We start from the raw sequence: 19,308 nt of genomic DNA, 5'->3' as shown, positions 1-19,308 counted from the left end.
CCATATTTTAAGTTGAAGTTCAATGATAAGGGACCACCTTAGTCGTAGAGTTTGAACGGCGTGCCGTAAAGCAACGTCACTTAGTAGAGAAGTTTTAAACGGTTGAATACATAGAAAATGTTGCCAGCAATAGCGACATCTCTCCAAAGAGATGTCGCATTGCGGCAAGCCTTATCATTGAGCTTAAATTTGTATCGGACAGCACTCATTGGGCTTGTTGCCCAACATGAACCAATTATGTTTAGTTCAATAAATCTCAAAAATTTGCTAAATCAAAAAAAAGAAAATAACATTCAATTCCATCTTCGTTTTCGTTACAGCTTTCTGGAACAAAGCAACGAGTAATCCCACCAACCTTTTGCAAGAAAAAAATCCATGACACATTAATTAAAAATACAACAAAGCCATCAGAATCATGATTAAACACAGAAGTATCACAATTTTAAAAACAACAACCGCCGCTTACATTGTCTTATTGCATTTATCCTCATGGATGCCACAAATTACCACATTGCCTCAGGGTGCACCAGAAACGGTGTGTGACACAATGTTGCCCTTTCATGGTCAAGGTATACAGCCAGCCAATACAGCACCGCCATTTCGAATAGAACCATCAGCGGGCACCATAGGCCAAGGTCAGACGCTGCGCGTCGACATTGTTGGTGTGCCAAATGATTTAACGTTTGGTGGCTTTATGTTACAGGCACGCAGCACAAGTACCCCAAATCAAATAGTAAGTAAGGAGAGCCAGTCTTTGACATGGGCTGATTTCTTGAATATTTAAATTTTAAACATCTCCGACAGGTTGGCCAATTCAATCCCTCCGAGGATGGTTTGTCAAAGTTGATGAACTGCGAGTATTCGGTGGGAAATTCGGTTACACACACCAGCACTACTCCCAAAAGGGTTATCAGTTTGGAATGGCAATCTCCGGTGGATTTCGAAGGAGAAATTGTGTTCAAGTATATTATGAGTTTCGTTATGCATTGAAGGCAATGTTTTAATCTATTTCCTGTAGTTCTACAGTAGCCCAAAGTTATGACACTTTCTGGGTAGGAGTTCCTTCCGTCCCGGTGCGTGTGGTAAAGCGTGATATAGCACCTGTGGGTCCCACCACACCTCGTCCCAACTTCACACAAAATACCCGACCAACCTATGTGCCCGATTATGTACCACCCGCAGCTGCTGCCACACCAGATGATCCCTTCTATGATGGCTGTGGTACCAGCAAGAATTGTTTTGGCAGCAAGGACGGCTGCGTCGATAGCAAATCGTGTGATTTTGTTGCCGCCATCAAAGTGATAGGCGATACGTATGAATTCCAATTAAAGTCAAAATCAAGTAAGTTGGTAGGGTCAAAACCGTGGACCCTACGGTCTCAGAGCCTAACAAAAGTTGGTCGATAAACTTCGGTAATTGAAAATTTTCCTTCCCACAGAGGATGCTGCTTACGTCGCTTTGGGCTTGTCCGATGACAATAAAATGGGTAACGACTTGACACTGGAATGTGTTCCACAAAATGGCAAGGTTTCAATGTTCAGTTCGTTAACATCGGCACCACCAGCTGGTCAATATGGCGCTAATCGCGCAGTAGTGGTAGGTCTTTCAGCATTTCTTCCCCTTGTTTTCCTAAAACATTTCTCTGACTCTTCCTTCACAGCCTCAAAGCTCTGCTCGTTTAATTGAAAGTTCTGTGGTGAATGGTGTCATCTATTGTAAAGCTCAACGTGATCCAATGACTAAGGTGGGCGATAAAGTTTTCGATTTGCAAAACAACAAATACTTTTTACTTTTGGCCTCTGGTACAGGATTAAAAGGTATGCTCTATGGTTGATAACGTTTTTGTGGAAAAAATCTTTTGATTCTTTACTCTTTGCAGAAAACAGTGTCGGTTATCATGACCTTGGCCGTGTACCATCGGACAAGTCCATTAATTTAGCTGAATTGGCCGATTTGGGAGGAGCTTCTAAACTACTTCTCAGACTGCATGGCTGCTTTATGATTGCTGCTTGGATAGGTACCACTTCGTTGGGTATTATATTTGCGCGCTACTTCAAACAAACCTGGGTGGGCAGTCAATTATGTGGCAAGGATCAATGGTTTGCTGTAAGTATATTATGGCTTAAGAGATAGAGTTCCGTAAGAGTCCTATAGTTTGTCGTGAAGAAATATTGTGGGTCTAAAGTAGTTTTTGAAGTATCCATACTTCTAAAGGAACTAAGTACTTCAAGAGTCTTTGTTTTTGTCAACTAAACAGAAGTCGGAGTACTCAACTGTCGTATGTGCAATACACAAAGATTCGGCAATTGAAAATTTCCATTGCAAATTTTCCCATGAACATTCCAGACAACAGAGGCAAACTTCTCACACATCACTGAGTACAGTAACACCTCGATTTACGTCGTTTCGATTTACGTCGTCAAAGAAATTTGGTGGTAGTAATGTCGATTTACGTGGTCTCAGTAGTTTCAAAGAAAAAAATCGGTCGATGTGCTTTTTTGGTTGCACTCGTCGTTTATTTCAGGGAATCCTAATGTGGATCAATGTTAGAAAAGTTATCCGATTCTGATGTTGATTCGAAATCGTAAATGATGCTCAATACCCTGAAGCCCCAGGATTAACATGCAAGATAGAGTATATTACTGCGGATTATTTCAACTCTATTTTTAAAATTTTGCAGAAAACCCCAGCAGAATCTTTTACAGTGGTTGATTCCAGTATCCTGGGCGCCGTTCAAACTGGGCTTTGCAATAAAAATTCCGATCCTTACTACAATGGTCGTGCGAAAACCGTTAACGAATACAAATCATTAACGGTGAGAAATCATGATTTTCTTCAAATTTATCAGCTGTACTCAGCTGATAATAAGTGTGTTCACGTACTCAAAAATTTGTACAAACTTGCACAAATTGTTACGGGAAGTCCATCGCGTATTGTATTTGTCAGCAGCAAATAGTGGGAGAGTGCGAGAGAACATGCAAAATTTTGAGAGTTTGGTTATCGAGAGCAAATTTCTACTGGAGGTTTTTTCCCAGCGGAAATTTGCAGCATCGAACCGCTGTTTTATGAAAACCAGCTGTTTTATGAAACCCAGCTGTTTAATTCAAACAAATATCTTAAGAGAGTAAAGGCTATTCTTAATCTCCTGATAATTTTTACTAGCATATTTTTACTGGAAAAGTACACGAACAGAACTAATAGCAAACACTGTCTACGGACTGTTGATAGTTTAAGTGTATATGTGTACCTTACATACCTGATGTCTAAGCAATACCTTCTGGGCTGTTATCGCCCAGACTATCCAAATCATCATCTTGTGGATAGCTATCCACCGCCCACAAGCCTTAAGGTAGATCTACGCGATCTAGAACGTGAGGTCCAGCGCTACAAGAGGGAACCTCCAGACCAAGCGGGCCTAGACAACATTCATGCAGAGACGGTAGCAGTTGATAAATAGCTACCGGGTGAATGTGGTCCTTGGAGAAGGGAGGCATTGCACCTGAAGAAATTGACCTCCCCCGGCAAACCAGAGAAATTCTGGCTCAATTGCGATCCGTCAGATGCAGCAGGATGTATGTCCCGATTGTGACGAGGGACCACAAGACACACGTCACCTGTTTAACTGGCCAGCCAGACCCACTTGTCTCAGACCCAGATCCCTCTGGACGCACCGCATGTTAGTTGCATAGTTCCGGGATCTGGATACTCAACAGAATCAGGCATACGAAATGTAAAACACAATTCACTGCTATAACAACAACACCCGGCACTGGATATCTGTAAGCACCACACAGGCTGGATCATTGAGTTCCGATTTGTGTGGTCTTCATTGATGTTACGAGAAGCTTAGCTGCGAGCTACAGGGCGCTGAGGTCGGGAAACCTTTTCGATATGATCTAGAACTGGTCATATCGAAAAGGTTACCAGACCACCGCAGTGTGTATCAAGCGTAGATCCTTGCAATTAAATTGAATGGCTATGATATAATGTCATTACGACAATTGGCATAAATATCTTCTCAGACAGACTTCTTAAGCTCAATGATAAGGGGCCTCCTTTGTTTTATAGCCGAGTCCGAACGGCGTGCCACAGTGCGACACCTCTTTGGAGAGAAGTTTTACATTGCATAGTACCTCACAAACGTTGACCGCATTAGGAGGGGAAAACCACCGCTGAAATTTTTTTCTGATGGTCTCGCCAAGATTCGAACCCAGGCGTTCAGTGTCATAGGCGAACATGCTAACCTCTGCGCTGCGGTGGCCTCCAACGTATCCTCAACGAGATGGTTCAGTTCAAAATTCACTTGTTCTGGGTGCCGGACCACAGAAATATGCCAGGTAATTGTAAAGCGGACAAGCTTGCGAGTCTAGTAACTACCCTACACATTCCAGGGATACTGGAATATTTGGGTATGCCTCTAGCGACATGTAAGCTGAGTTTTCAGGAACAAGCCCCAAGGACAACGAATGATAGATGGTCACAAAGAGGGGGCTGTGAGCATTCCAAAACTATGTGGCCTAGTCTAGATTAGAAGAGGTCTACCGCTTTGCTGTCATTGACTAGAACGGGCGTCTCAGTCATTGTATCCGTCATGACAGGTCACTGTCCAATCGGTAAACATGCTGACAAACTGAAGGTTGCCAGCAACGATTTTTGCAGAAACTGTGAGGACATCGAATAAGAAGAGACTATAGAACTCCTTCTGTGTGTGGTTCCCGCACTAGCAGGTTTTCATTTCTTTGAGAACTTATCTGATTTAGCGGGCGAAGCCTGTGGACGAAGCCGGGTGTCCAGAGGCTACAACAACAAGAGTAACCTCACGTACCAAATTTCTGCCAGATCTGGTTTAATTGGGGCAGGTCGGTTTATATGGGAGGACATGGCCGAGCGGTATAGGCAAACATAAATAAAAGCAAACAAAGTAAAAAGGCATTACGTTCGACCGGGCCGAACTTTGGATACCCACCACCTCGGGTATATATGTAAACCCCCTTTTGTCACAATCCGGTGAATATTGGATAGCTTATGCACCCAAATTCGTCACGGACATTAAGTGGTCTAACAAATATAAGTCATTGTTCAATTTTGTAGAACAAAATATTGTTTTTTTTGGCAGCTATATCCAAATATAAACCGATCTGAACCATATAGGACACAGATGTCGAAAAGCCTTACATACGTCACTGAGTCAATTTTCAACGAAATCGGATAATAAATGCGCTTTTATAGGGCCAGTACTTTATATCAAGAGTTCTTTCTATTGTATATGACACCCTTAACCAAATCCGCACCGATGTGGACCAAATTAAATAAACAAGGATATAAAAATCATTCTATTTTATTATAACTCCGCTGCTATATACGTAGTTATATCTTAATAGGGGCTGGTCTCGATCATATTTTATCCAGGTCCCGAGAATTCTTATACATGTAAGATTTTCAGACAATAAATTTGCTTTTTATGGGATTAAGACCCTAAATTGGAAGATCGGTTTATACGACAGCTATATCTATATAGTCTGATCTGACCCATATTCGATGCGGATGCCGGGAGGCTTAAAACAACTAACTATTTCAAATTTCAGCGAAATCGGTTTTTATGGGCTTCAGACCCTTTATCGACAGATCGGTCTAAATGACAGTTATATCAAATATAGTCAGATCTAAACCATATTTGGGTGGAACTTTAGGAGGCCTAAAACTATTGACTCTTTAAAATTTCAGCGAAATCGGATAAAACATACAGCTTTTATGGGTTCCAGGCCCATAAACGGCAGATCGGTCTATATGGCAGCTATATCTAAATGTAGTTTGATTTGAAACGTATTTGGGGCTGATGTCGGGAGGCTTAAAATTTCCGCGAAGTCGGTTGTAAAAAAGTTTTTATGGCCTTCAGACCCTTTTTCGACAGATCGGTCTATATGGCAGCTATATCCAAATATAGTCCGATTTAAACCTTGTTAAGGTCAAATGTCGGGAGGTTTAAAATAAATCACTGTTTCAAATTTCAGCGAAATCGGGTAATAAAAAAGGCTTTTATGGACTTCAGATCCTTTATCGGCAGATCGGTCTATATAGCAGCTATATCCAAATAATCCGCTTTGGCTCGTTCAAGAACTTCAACAGCTTTCATCAAAAAGACGTACCTGTGCCAAATCTCAGCTCAATATCTCAATTTTTGAAGGCTGTTGAGTGATTACAACAGACGGACATCGTTACATCGTCTTAGAAAGTTCGGCCGGTTCGAATCGTATATACCCTCCCCCATGGATCGCATTGGTCGAGTTCTTTTCCCTGTGGCTCTTTTTAGGAAAACAAAGGAAGGAAAGGATAAAAGAAAAGAATTGCAATGCTATTGGAGTTATATCAAGTTATGTCCAATTCGGACCATAATGGAACGAATGTTGTAGACCACAGTAGAAGTCATTGTGTAAAATTTCAGCCAAATCGAACAAAGATTTCGTCCTTGAGGGGCTCAAAAAGTAAAATAGGGAGATCGTTTTATAGAGGAGCTGTATTAGGTTATAGACCGATTAAGACCATATTTGACACGTATGTTGAAGGTCATGGGAGAAGCCGTTGTACAAAATTACACCCAAATCAGATAATATTTGTGCCCTATAGAGGCTCAAGAAGTCAAGACCCCAGATCGGTTTATATGACAACTATATCAGGTTATGGACCGATTTGAACCATACTTTGCACAGTTTTTGGAAGTCATAACGAAACACGTCGTGTAAAATTTCAACGAAATCGATAAGATTTTCGCCCTCTAAAGACTCAAGACGTCAAGACCCCAGATCGGTTTATATGACAACTATATCAGGTTATGAATCGATTTCACCCATACTTAGCACAGTTGTTGGAAATCATAACAAAACACCCCATGCGAAATTTCAGCCAAATCCTCTAGTGGCTCAAGAAGTCAAGATTCAAGATCGGTTTATATGGAAGCTATATCAGGTTATGGACCGATTTGAACTATACTTGGCACAGTTGTTGGAAGTCATGACGGAACATGTCGTACAAAATTTCAGCCAAATCAGATAGGAATTCCGGCCTCTAGAGGCTCAATTGCGAAGAATTCAAGATTCAAGATCGGTTTATATGGCAGCTGTAACAAAACATGGACCGATATGGTCCATTTACAATTTCAACCGACCTACACCTATTGGGTTGCCCAAAAAGTAATTGCGGATGCAATTACAGAGTCACAAGCTTTGAAAAAATTTGTCAATGCCGACTATATGAAAAATCCGCAATTACTTTTTGGGCAACCCAATATAAGAAGTCCAAAATTTCAAGCAGCTAGCTTTACTCCTTCGAAAGTTAGCATGCTTTCGACAGACAGACGGACAGATAGACGGCATAAAATGTCATGACGATGGAGAATATATATATATGTTAACATCAAAGATGTTTGCTGGGATGTCAGCCAAACAAAAAATTCTTTATATTGGATTTCGATACCAAAAAATTGCTGATTCTATTGATTAATTCATTGACCGCTGTCAGTCAACATTGTCCGCCTGCAACAACAAACAGTGAACCATCATGATTTGTAAGCAACAATATGAAATGGTAATGGTAATGAAATGTAAGCATTTCTACAGCTAACGCAAGGGTCAACAATCCGTATCCACCAGTACCGCAGATCAACAGCAAACACAGCAAAGCGGGTAACCTGACACCTCATGACGACAACAATAACAAAATCGTCAATCAGCAAGAAACCAATAGCAGCACCAGCAACAGCACCAACCAACAGCAGCAGCGCCAACAGCAGCACCAACCAACTTCAACCTAAGTTTAAGATTTTTGATTCAGTTCTGTAAAAGCACTCAAATTAATAAAAACAGAAATGTAGTAACTGTTAACTGGCGCCCAACAATCCATCAACGCACCCGGAGGCTGTGACCAAGGACCAAAAAAAACACCCTAGAAGACCACAGAGGCTGTAGCTACAACTACCGGCTCAACACACGTCAACAAGTAAGCGGACGATTCTCCAAGTAGATTTAACGAAAGGACAACGAAATCGCCTCCATGGACGTATGGAAAATCTTTATAGGGATACATTTGTAAGTAGGCAGTGAACACAAAAAAAATTTGTGAATCGTAGATTTAATAATTAAGAAGAATTTAAGTACAAAAGTGAAAAAAATGTGAAAACTCTGGTAGAGAAAAAAATTTTGGTGAATAATTAAAGAATTTAAAAATTGTAACTTCAGGAAATAGAAAAATCAATAGAATTAAGAAAAGTTGGAAAAAGTTAGATTTAATAATTAAGAAGAATTTAAGTACGAAAGTGAAAAAAATGTGAAAACTCTGGTAGAGAAAAAAATTTTGGTGAATAATTAAAGAATTTAAAAATTGTAACTTCAGGAAATAGAAAAATCAATAGAATTAAGAAAAGTTGGAAAAAGTTAGATTTAATAATTAAGAAGAATTTAAGTACGAAAGTGAATATCGTCAATGTACCGACTACGAATTTAGATTCCTGCAGTAAACTCTTGATTAAACCCACTAAGAGTGGGGATCTTATTAATAAAATTGATTATAATGAAATACTAGTTTGTAAAAATGAATCCTATGGGATCCTTAAACCATGTAAATCTTTCAATAATCTGACTGTTTGTAATTTAAATAATGTCAAAAGAATAGAAAAAGAAAATTGTTTGTTAAATCTTTTAAAAAGCGTAGAAGCAAACTGTACTTTATTGAGACATAGCACCACCCCTACAGTAGAGGAAGTCTTGCCTGGGATGATTCTACTAAATCAATTCGATGGTACCATTCTCATCAACGACGAGCAGTACAATCTTACGGGAACCTTCATAATCAAGTTTCAAAACGCTTCCATAACAATTGACAACGAGACATACAACTATTTCCAAACAACGTATGCCGAACCATTACCTGCAATCCTACAACCTAGATCTCCTGGATCAAAAATAGAAGAAGTAACCACTTTGGAATTTGTAAAAAGGATCCATCTAAACAATACAAAAGCGATAGAACTGTTGAACATTAAAAACAAATGGAGTGCGGCCGTGCATTTACTCACAATAGCTGCAGCTCTCATTCTGGTATTGTTCTTGATAAGAAGAAAGCAGCGCCCATTGATTGAAACCGTTAATCTAGCACCTCCCAATCAACTATCAGTTCCGACATCGAATTCAACAAACTTTCCAAGAGACGTACCAAGATTATCTCAGATACCTTACTTCTAACGGTATTACGATCGAGGACGCTCGTAACTAAGAGGGGAGGTGTTAACATCAAAGATGTTTGCTGGGATGTCAGCCAAACAAAAAATTCTTTATATTGGATTTCGATACCAAAAAATTGCTGATTCTATTGATTAATTCATTGACCGCTGTCAGTCAACATTGTCCGCCTGCAACAACAAACAGTGAACCATCATGATTTGTAAGCAACAATATGAAATGGTAATGGTAATGAAATGTAAGCATTTCTACAGCTAACGCAAGGGTCAACAATCCGTATCCACCAGTACCGCAGATCAACAGCAAACACAGCAAAGCGGGTAACCTGACACCTCATGACGACAACAATAACAAAATCGTCAATCAGCAAGAAACCAATAGCAGCACCAGCAACAGCACCAACCAACAGCAGCAGCGCCAACAGCAGCACCAACCAACTTCAACCTAAGTTTAAGATTTTTGATTCAGTTCTGTAAAAGCACTCAAATTAATAAAAACAGAAATGTAGTAACTGTTAACTTATATACTATATGGGGTCTGAGACGAATATTTCGAGTAGTTACAAACAGAATGACGAAATTAGTATACCCCCCATCCTATGATGGAGGGTATATAAAAATTCAGCAGTAACACCCCTGTGGGAAAGCAAGTAAGTCCTTCTTAAATCACGGCTGATAACAGCGCCTCAAATCCTTCTAATAGAATGACCATATGCCCAAGAGGACTACCTTGCAACTTCTGAATGTTTGACACGGGATGCCTCTACCGTCTTTCCTTCTGAAGTACCCCATTAAATACATGGGACACATGTGAATGTCTATTGAACTTTTGATGTTTTTAAGCAGTAATTCTGTCTTTCTTAAGACCATGTATTTACCGTGAAAGGCAAGTTCTATCGAAGTCGTCGCCTTTTCCCGCTGGGACGTATTCAATAGTTTAGCATATTTTTCTAATTAAAAATGCCTATTTGTCTGACAAAAACTATTGTTTTAGCAAAAAATTTTGCTATTTTGAATAACAATTGAGTCCACACTTTTCCATTTAGTTTCGATTAATATATCGATATTTGTAGATATAAATTTTTTTTTTTGATTTTCATTCATTGCATTATTTTAAATTGTTCTTTGGTTTACTTTTTATTTTAGTGGCATCGTATTTGCATGGTGACCACCTGGTCCTTAACTATGGCTGCTTTTGTAATTATTTTTGTGGAGATTCGAGCCTGGTCTGGCGAACGAAATCCCCATGCCATTTTAGGTGTTATTACCACCGCTTTGTGTTTCATACAACCCATTGGTGCTTTGTTCAGACCTGCGCCAAACTCAAAAAATCGTCCCTTCTTCAACTGGGCCCATTGGTTGGGTGGAAATTTGGCCCATCTGCTAGCCAGTAAGTATTTAAACACTTGGTTGTTCTGTTATCCTCATTAAGTTTCAATACTATTTTAAATCTCTTTTTTCAGTTGTTACCATCTTCTTTTCCGTGAAATTAACTAAGGCTGAATTGCCCGAATGGATGGATTGGATATTGGTGGCCTATGTGGCATTCCATGTTATTGTTCATTTAATATTCTCAGTAAGTATTTCGTCGGAAGTTCTTAATTGCTCACAATATTCTTTGATTTTTGGCAAAAAAAGTTATATTCACCAGAAAAGATTTATTAAGAGTTTCCTTTTTGTAATTTTATTGTTATTTGTACAAAAACTTTTGGTTAAATTGAGGAAAAATTGGAACATAAAAACCTTTCTTTATAACTTTTGGCTATAAAAATGTTATGTAAATCGCTGCCAAAGATTAAAGAATAATGAACATGATGCAAACTCCCTTAGTTTGTACAGCAAGAAAACACTCCAACCACTTTATGTTATATGAGTTTACAGCCCAGTTCATGCTACGTTAATTTAATAAAACATTGAAGAGTGAAAAGGAGAAACCCAATTAGATCAGAATTGTATCGTTTAGGAGTTCAAGGGTTCAAAGTTACAATCCGTTACCTTGATTTTATGGTCGGCAGGTATTTTATCAAACGATTTTTTGTTATCGACGTCAACATCATTCTTACCTTTCTCAGTGGCCATCTTTCCCCTCAAAGATTGATGTGAAATTTTGGATACCCACCACCTTGGGTATATATGTAAACCCCCTTTCGTCATAATCCGGTGAAAAATACATTATTTTCGCACCCATAGCAGCTGTTTTCAAATATGGTCCGATTTGCACGGACATTGGGTGGTCTAATAAATACAAGTCACTGTTAAATTTTGGTACCATATTGGTATTTTTGACAGCTATATCCAAATATAGAGCGAACCATATAAGACAATTATGTCGGAAACCTAACATATGTCACTGTGTCGAATTTCAACTAAATCGGATAATAAAAGCACATTTTATGGGGTCAAGACCTTAAATCGAGAGATCGGTCTATATGGCAGCTATATACAAATCTGGACCGATCTGGGCCATCTTCTAGCAGAATATCGAGGGTCCTAACACTACTTTAGCGAAATCGGACAGTAAATGCCCTTTTTATGGGACCTAGAGCTTAAATCGAGAGATTGGTCTATATCGCAGGTATATCCAAATCTAGACCGATCTAGGCCAAATTGAAAAAGAATGTCGAAGGGCCGAATACAACTCACTGTCCCAAATTTCGTCGAAATCGGAAAATTAATGCTTCTTTTATGGTCCCAAAACCTTAAATCGAGAGATCGGTCTATATGGCAGCTACATTCAAATCTACACCGATGTGGTCAAATTGAAACAAGATGTCGTAGGGCCTAATACCACCTACTGTCCTAAATTTCAGCGAAATCGGACAGTAAATGCGCTTTTTATGGGCCCAAGATCTTAAATCGAGAGATCGGTCTATATGGCAGCTATATTCAAATCTAGACAGATCTGGTCAAATTGAAACAAGATGTCGAAGGGCCTTACATAACCTACTGTTCTAAATTTCAGCGGAATCGGACAATAAATGCGCCTTTTATGGGCCCAAGACCATTAATCGAGAGATCGGTCTATATGGCAGCTATATCCAAATATAAGCCGATCTAGTCAAATTGAAACAAGATGTCAAAGGGCCTTACACAACTTACTGTCCCAAATTTCACCGAAATCGGACAACAAATGCGTCTTTTGTGGGCCCAAGCCCTTAAATCGAGAGATCGGTCTACATGGGAACTATATCCAAATCTGGACCGATCTGGCCCAAACTGAAGAAGGTTGTCGAGTGGCCTAACACAACTCACTGTCTCAAAGTTCAGCAAGATCGGACAATAAATGTGGCTTTTATGGGCCTAAGACCTTAAAGCGGCAGATCGGTCTATATGGGGGCTATATCAAGAACCGGTCCTGCCGATGGACAAAAAAAGATTCTGTGCAAAATTTCAGCTTAATATCTCAATTTTTAAAGACTGTAGCGTGATATCAACAGACAGACGGACGGACATGACTAGATCGTCTTAGATTTTTACGCTGATCAAGAATATGTATATATTATAGGGTCGGAAATGGATATTTCGATGTGTTCCAAACGGAATAACAAAATGAATATACCCCCATCCTTCGGTGGTGGGTATAAAAATGATGTTAAACAATATTAAGAGTATAACTAGTTGAAGTTAAATCTTATTCTATATACCCAACTTTTGTCAAACCAGCAAAAATTATAGCATCTAGAAACCGAATAAGGATGACTCGGAAACCGGTTTATATGAGAGCTATATCAGGTTATAGAACAATTTGGAGTGTATTTGGCACAGTTTTTGGAAGTCGTAACAGAACACCATATTAAAAATTTTAGCCAAATCGGACTAATATTGTGGCTTGTAAGGACCTAAGAAGTCCAATCAGGAGATCGGTTTATACGGGAGCTATATCAGGTTATAGAACGATTTGGACCGTATTGGACACAGTTGTTGGAAGTCATAACAGAACACCGCATGCAAAATTTCAGCCAAATCGGATAAAAATTGCGGCTTGTAAGTGCTTAAGAAGTCAAATCAGGAGATCGGTTTATATGGGAGCTATATCAGGTTCATGACCGATTTTTACCGTACTTGGCACAGTTGTTGGAAGTCATAACAGAACACTACATGCAAAATTTCAGCCAAATCGGATAAAGGTTGAGGCTTCCAGGGGCTCAAGAAGTCAAATCGGGAGACCGGCTTATATGGGTGCTATATCAGGTTCATGACCGATTTTTACCGTACTTGGCACAGTTGTTGGAAGTCATAACAGAACACTACATGCCAAATTTCAGCCAAATCGGATAAAAGTTGCGGCTTCCAGGGGCTCAAGAAATCAAATCGGGAGATCGGTTTATATGGGACCTATATCTAAATCTGAACCGATATTGTCCATTTGCAATCCCCAACGACCTACATCGATATTAAGTATCTGTGTAAAATTTCAAGCGGCTAGCTCTACGCGTTTGACCTCTATCGTGATTTCGACAGACGGACGGACATGGCTAGATCGACTCAGAACATCGAGAGGATCTAGATATGTAGCAAGTGTTTTGTCATAGAACGTGAATGACTAAGGAGGCGTATGATGCATGTGGGATATTTATCGAATAGTAATCATACGCACTCATGGCTAAAAAATTAAAAGTTTAGTTCGTTTGGCCAAATTTATTCCTCTAGCCGAACGTAGAATAAATTTCCAAGCACCACTATCTACTGCACTTCTTCTCGAGAAGTGGCTTTGCCTCTCATCTGCTATTCAGTCAAAAGTAGCATCTGTTAGCCATTTTTATGCTTCGTTTTATTGTTGTCATTTGTTTCGGTTACGGCGGTGCCGAGGTAGATAAAGTTGCAATTGTAGTTTCCAACTTTGCCCATTTTCTTTATCTGCTCGGGTGTACCATCCACTTTGTATTATCTCCATTTATTGTCAAACTCACTTTCGTCTACTCTCTTTCGATACTGCAAACGCTGCAATTGCTATTTCCGGTGATCGACTCATAATATATGTGTCGTTGGCATAGGCGAGGAGCATATGTTCTCTTGTCAGTAGTGTGCCATTTCTATTCACACCTGCATCCTCGTTTGGTGTTGAATGGTTCGGAGAGATTCTTTCCTATTTTAGCTGAGGAGCGTGTATAAGCAAGCGTCACACAGTGGGAGAAAATCGAAAAAAACAAGTAAAAAAAATTTGTTCTTGCTAGCACCTCAGCCCTAATCATTCCTAATTTTAAAGAGTCTCTATCCGTTCTCACACGGCATTATTTTTTCGATTTTCTCCCACTGTGCGTCATCCTGCAAAGTCATGTCAGTTTTCCAGCCTTGGTTATTTAAAGGCGCCAATAACTCGCCTTGTCATATCGAGCATCATAGGCACTCAGTATTTATGCAAGAGCCGGTGCCGCCCGGTCTCTCACTTAGACTCTCCGCTCGATATTGCTGTTTGTCCGTGACTGTCATTGCAACTACTTTGTATGGAGCATTCTACTAACCGCAACCTGTGGACGCGCTCGGTAGCTCGCAGCTAAGCCTTTCGTGACAACGATGAACACCACACAGATCGAACCTCAATGTTCCAGCCTGTGTGGTGCTCGCAACTTTCCCGTGGCAACTTTCCCAATAGACGAAAACGTCGAAGTCAAATGACAGAATGTCACTTATATCTAACCTAACCTAGATCCAGATTGATAATTACACCGATTGACACACAATCACCTCGATTTGATTTAGCTGTCCGTCTGTGTATCTGTCTGTCTCTGCATGCTAATATGTGTACAAAGTACAGTTCGGAATTTTCATCCGATCACTTCAAATTTGGCATAGATTTTTTGGTCTAGAGACGAAGCCTATTATATCCGATCCCCACAAAATTTGGCGTAGAGGATTCTCTTAGGACTCCCGACATAACTGGTATAGTTCATAGAAATCGGCTCCCATTTAGATATAGCTCCCATATATATATTTTTAGGTGCATTTATTATCCGATCTTCTCAAAATTTTGCACAACATTTTCCTCTACGACTACCAAAATATGTATGGAGTTTGGTCGAAATCGGTACAGATATATTAATGGCTTCCATATATATGTTTCGCCCGATTTTGACTTATAGAGCATTTGTCAGTGCATTTATCAACTAATCTTCCTTCATGACTTCAACTTTGAGTATGACAAAGGACGTTGGAGAATTTCTTTTGTCATTGCCCGGCTTTCGCGTTTAACAGATATCGGCACTAAGGTGGGGACACAATACCAGACATGAACCAACTTAGGGGAGTGGTATTGGAAACAATTAAGGATTTTATAAGTAGCACGGAATTCCTAACTTAAAATTTTCTGTTTAGAGGTTACTTTATAGTTTTTAAAGTGCACAACAAGCCGATTACTGGCTTAGGTGTATGTCCATAGTGGCATGGGGCGGATTAATATCTACACCCTCTTTTCAACCTAATCTAACTATGAGTACGGTTTTTGGTTGGAATCGGGTCAGATTCAGATTAAGCTCCCATATATGTATATGTTCGTCCGATTATGGGTAATATTGCAATATTTGGCACATCGAATTCTCTTATGACGGTTGAAATTTTTATTAAATGTATTCAATATCTGTTCAGATTAATTCATAGCTTCCATGTACATATATTCCTAGCCCTTTGTAGACTTGTAGAGCCGTATTTATTATATTATTGAAATGATTTACTCCAAATTGGATGGGGATTACTTTCTAACCCATCCGAAAACCTCCTCTAAAATCCATAAAAATCGGTTCAGAATAAAATAAAGCGCCAAATTTCCACTTATAGGGCAGGTGTAGGGTATTATATAGTCGGTACTACCCGACTTATGGCTTTCTTATTTATTCTATATATAACTAGCTGACCCGGGCCCGCTCCGCGCCTTCTTTTACTTTATATGGAATTTGGATATTAAATTCGTATTCTACTCCCAAATACCTTTTTTTGAGTCCCATATTGCGATGGTCAGTAAAAAATTGCTGTTTGTGGGGTATTTTAGGAAAGGGCTTGACCCCCAGAAAATTGGTCCCGAAAGTTGCTATCAATTCTTGCTCTGACCCCAATACCTTTCACTTAAGCCCCCCTTTGACATGGTCGGTATATATGCCCGATTTAGGTGGGTTTTGGGGATTGGGGTGGTCCCCCAAACACTAAGCCCTGAAAATATATCAGCAACGTGCTCTAATCTCATATATCTATATATTATTTATTTCAACCCCATATTGGCATTCGCCTCAAAATTGGATATCAAATTCGTTTTCTAATCTCAAATACCTTTCATTTAAATCCCTTATTGCAAAAGCCAGCAAATATGTACGATTTGAGGTGTGGGCCCTAAAAACTATAAATATTTAGTTCCACTCTCTATAAGAACCAAATTGTCTTGGTGAGCAAATACGTCCAATGGGGGGCTGTTATGGTTGTGGAACGTCCCCTATACAGTTGGTCCCCAAGTTTGATATCAGATTCATGGTCTACTCCCAAATACCTTTCATTCGAGCCCCATTTTTCCATAGTCGGCAAACATGACTGGTTTGGGGGATGGGGCGGCCACTCATTGACTTGGCTTTGAAAATATTTATCAGATTCGTGTTCTACTCTTAAAAACCTCTTGTTTGAGCCTCATTTTGCAATGGTCAGCAAATTCTTCCTATTTGGGTGGTGTTATATGGATGGGGTGGCCCCATAGACACTTTTCTCGATTTGATATCAGATTTGTGTTTTACTTCCAAAGACCTTTCATTTGAGCCCCATATTGCTATGGTCGTAAATTTGTCCGATTTTGGGGTTTTTCGGGGGCTGGGGTGGTCCCCCAAACACTTGGTCCGACAATTGAATATCAGATTCGTTTTCTAATCTTAAATACCTTTCATTTGAGTCCCATATTGACGTTGTCAGTAAAACAGTTCTGTTTGGGGGGTGTTTTGGCGAAGGGGTGGACCCCCTGCAACTTGGTCTTACATTTGGATATCAGATTCGTTTTCTAATCTTAAATACCTTTCATTTGAGTCCCATATTGCCGTTGTCAGTAAATAAGTGCTGTTTGGGGGGTGTTTTGGGGAAGGGGTGGATCCCCAGAAACTTAGTCCCACATTTGAATATCATATTCGTATTCTACTCGCAAATTCCTTCTATTTGAGCCCCATATTGCCATGGTCGGTAAATATGTCCGATATAGGGGTGTTTTGGTGGTTGGGGTGGTCCCTCAAACACTTGGTGCGACAATTGGATATCAGATTTGTTTTCTTATCTTAAATACCTTTCATTTGAGTCCCATATTGTCGTGATTGGTCTAAATATATGTTTGGTATTTTTTAGGGTGGGGCAGCCCCCCTAGGTACCCCATCCGAAATTTGGATACCAAATTTTTATTTCTAGGGTACTATATGAGAGCACACAAAATTTCGCTTAAATCGCACCACCCATCTCTGATATCTGGCGTTTCTGAAAATTAGGGTAAGGGGGAGGGTCCGCTCCCCCTACAGATATAAAAAAATTTAGTACCCTATTTTCACCACAGGATCATTGTGCACCATCAGTGAATATTTTAAGAAAATCGGTTCAGTCGTTTTGAGTCTATAAGGAACACACAAACAAATACAAATTGATTTTTTTACCCTCCACCATAGGATGGGTGTATACTAATTTCGTCATTCTGTTTGTAACTACTCGAAATATTCGTCTGAGACCCCATAAAGTATATATACTCTTGATCGTCGTGATATTTTATGTCGATCCAGCCATGTCCGTTCGTCTGTCTGTCGAAAGCACGCTAACTTTCGAAGGAGTAAAGCAAGCGGCTTGCAAATTTTGCACAAATACTTCTTATTAGTGTAGGTCGGTTGGGATTGTAAATGGTTCAAATCGGTCCATAACCTGATATAGTTGTCATATAAACCGATCTGGTGACTTGACTTCTTGAGCTTCTAGAGGGCGCAATTCCTATCCGATTTGGCTGAAATTTTGCATGACGTATTTTATTCTTACTTTCAACATCTGTACTAAATAAGGTTGAAATCGGTTCAAAACCTGATATAGCTGTCATATAAACCGATCTGCGATCTTGACTTCTTGAGCGTCTAGAGGTCCCAATTATTATCCGATTTGCCTGAAATTTTGTACAACGGATCATAATCATCAACATACGTGTTTATTATGGTCTGAATCGGTCTATAGACTTATACAGCTCCTATTTAAATCGATCTCTCTATTTTACTTCTTGAGCCCCCAAAGGATGCAATTCTTATTCGAATTGGCTGACATTTCACTCAGGTCTTCAAAATATAATTTAATTGTGGTCCGAACCGGACCATATCTTGATATCGCTCTAATAGCAGAGCAAATCTTTTTTTTGCCTAAGAAGAGATGCCGGGAAAAGAACTCGACAAATGCGATCCATGGTGGAGGGTATATAAGATTCGGCCCGGCCGAACTTAGCCCTCTTTTACTTGTTATATATAAGATTGAAATGCATGTTTTGGTTCTTTGTTTAATAAAGTTTTTTTTTAACATTTTCACTTATACAAATACGAGGCTGGAGTGTTTTCTACTTAAATTTTATCTTTGGAATTTAATAAAACAAAATTAAGCATGAGTTATAAATAAACTTAAAGGTGTTCCTAGACCGCCCCCCTAGATCTAACTCATGATCAAAATTGCCAAGAATTGGAAAAACACATAATACTACTAGCTGCAAAAAATGCTTCATTGTGTCTGTAACTAAAAATAATACCAAGAACAATGAACTTGTGTACATATGAATTTGTAAATTTATGTAAATTTGACCCCCAAATATGCAATTTGTCCGTTTGAAGGCGTAAATAAATTTCACATAAAATCATTAGCTACTAATTACCCTTCCCTATGTGTCTCCACGGGAAGAACTTGGCGATACTATGTCATTAATATAAAGGTTATTTTGTGTATGCAGATTACAGGCTGTTCTGCGGATAATAAGCAGGCGAAGCGTGCAAATGATTTTCCAATGGGCAATATGGGTCATCACCATGGCATGCGCAACAACATGAAGAGTGATCGTAAAATGGATGCGCCGGTAAGTCGAGCTATAAAATCAACAAGAGGTCTAAATTTTTAAA

The 19,308-nt window shown here is 39.4% G+C and overlaps 1 protein-coding gene across 3 annotated transcripts in view; it reads left to right on the top strand.

Annotated features, from left to right (window-relative positions):
- The window catches only part of LOC106083743 (putative ferric-chelate reductase 1 homolog), a 106,488-nt gene that overhangs the window by 86,536 nt on the left and 644 nt on the right, over positions 1–19,308 (top strand). For 2 of the 3 annotated variants that reach the window (XM_059368949.1, XM_059368948.1), the window contains exons 2-10: positions 321–733; positions 805–962; positions 1,019–1,341; positions 1,439–1,596; positions 1,661–1,817; positions 1,880–2,106; positions 10,376–10,619; positions 10,693–10,805; positions 19,125–19,265. In XM_059368949.1, coding sequence (XP_059224932.1) covers positions 416–733; positions 805–962; positions 1,019–1,341; positions 1,439–1,596; positions 1,661–1,817; positions 1,880–2,106; positions 10,376–10,619; positions 10,693–10,805; positions 19,125–19,265 — 1,839 coding nt within the window. In that variant the 5' untranslated portion in view covers positions 321–415. The remainder of the gene's footprint in view (positions 1–320; positions 734–804; positions 963–1,018; positions 1,342–1,438; positions 1,597–1,660; positions 1,818–1,879; positions 2,107–10,375; positions 10,620–10,692; positions 10,806–19,124; positions 19,266–19,308) is intronic. The other variant, XM_059368950.1, reaches the window with a different exon arrangement.

This window comes from Stomoxys calcitrans, chromosome 5, assembly GCF_963082655.1.
Source record: "Stomoxys calcitrans chromosome 5, idStoCalc2.1, whole genome shotgun sequence".
Classification (NCBI taxonomy): domain Eukaryota; kingdom Metazoa; phylum Arthropoda; class Insecta; order Diptera; family Muscidae; genus Stomoxys; species Stomoxys calcitrans.
This window is presented reverse-complemented; position numbering and strand designations above follow the sequence as displayed.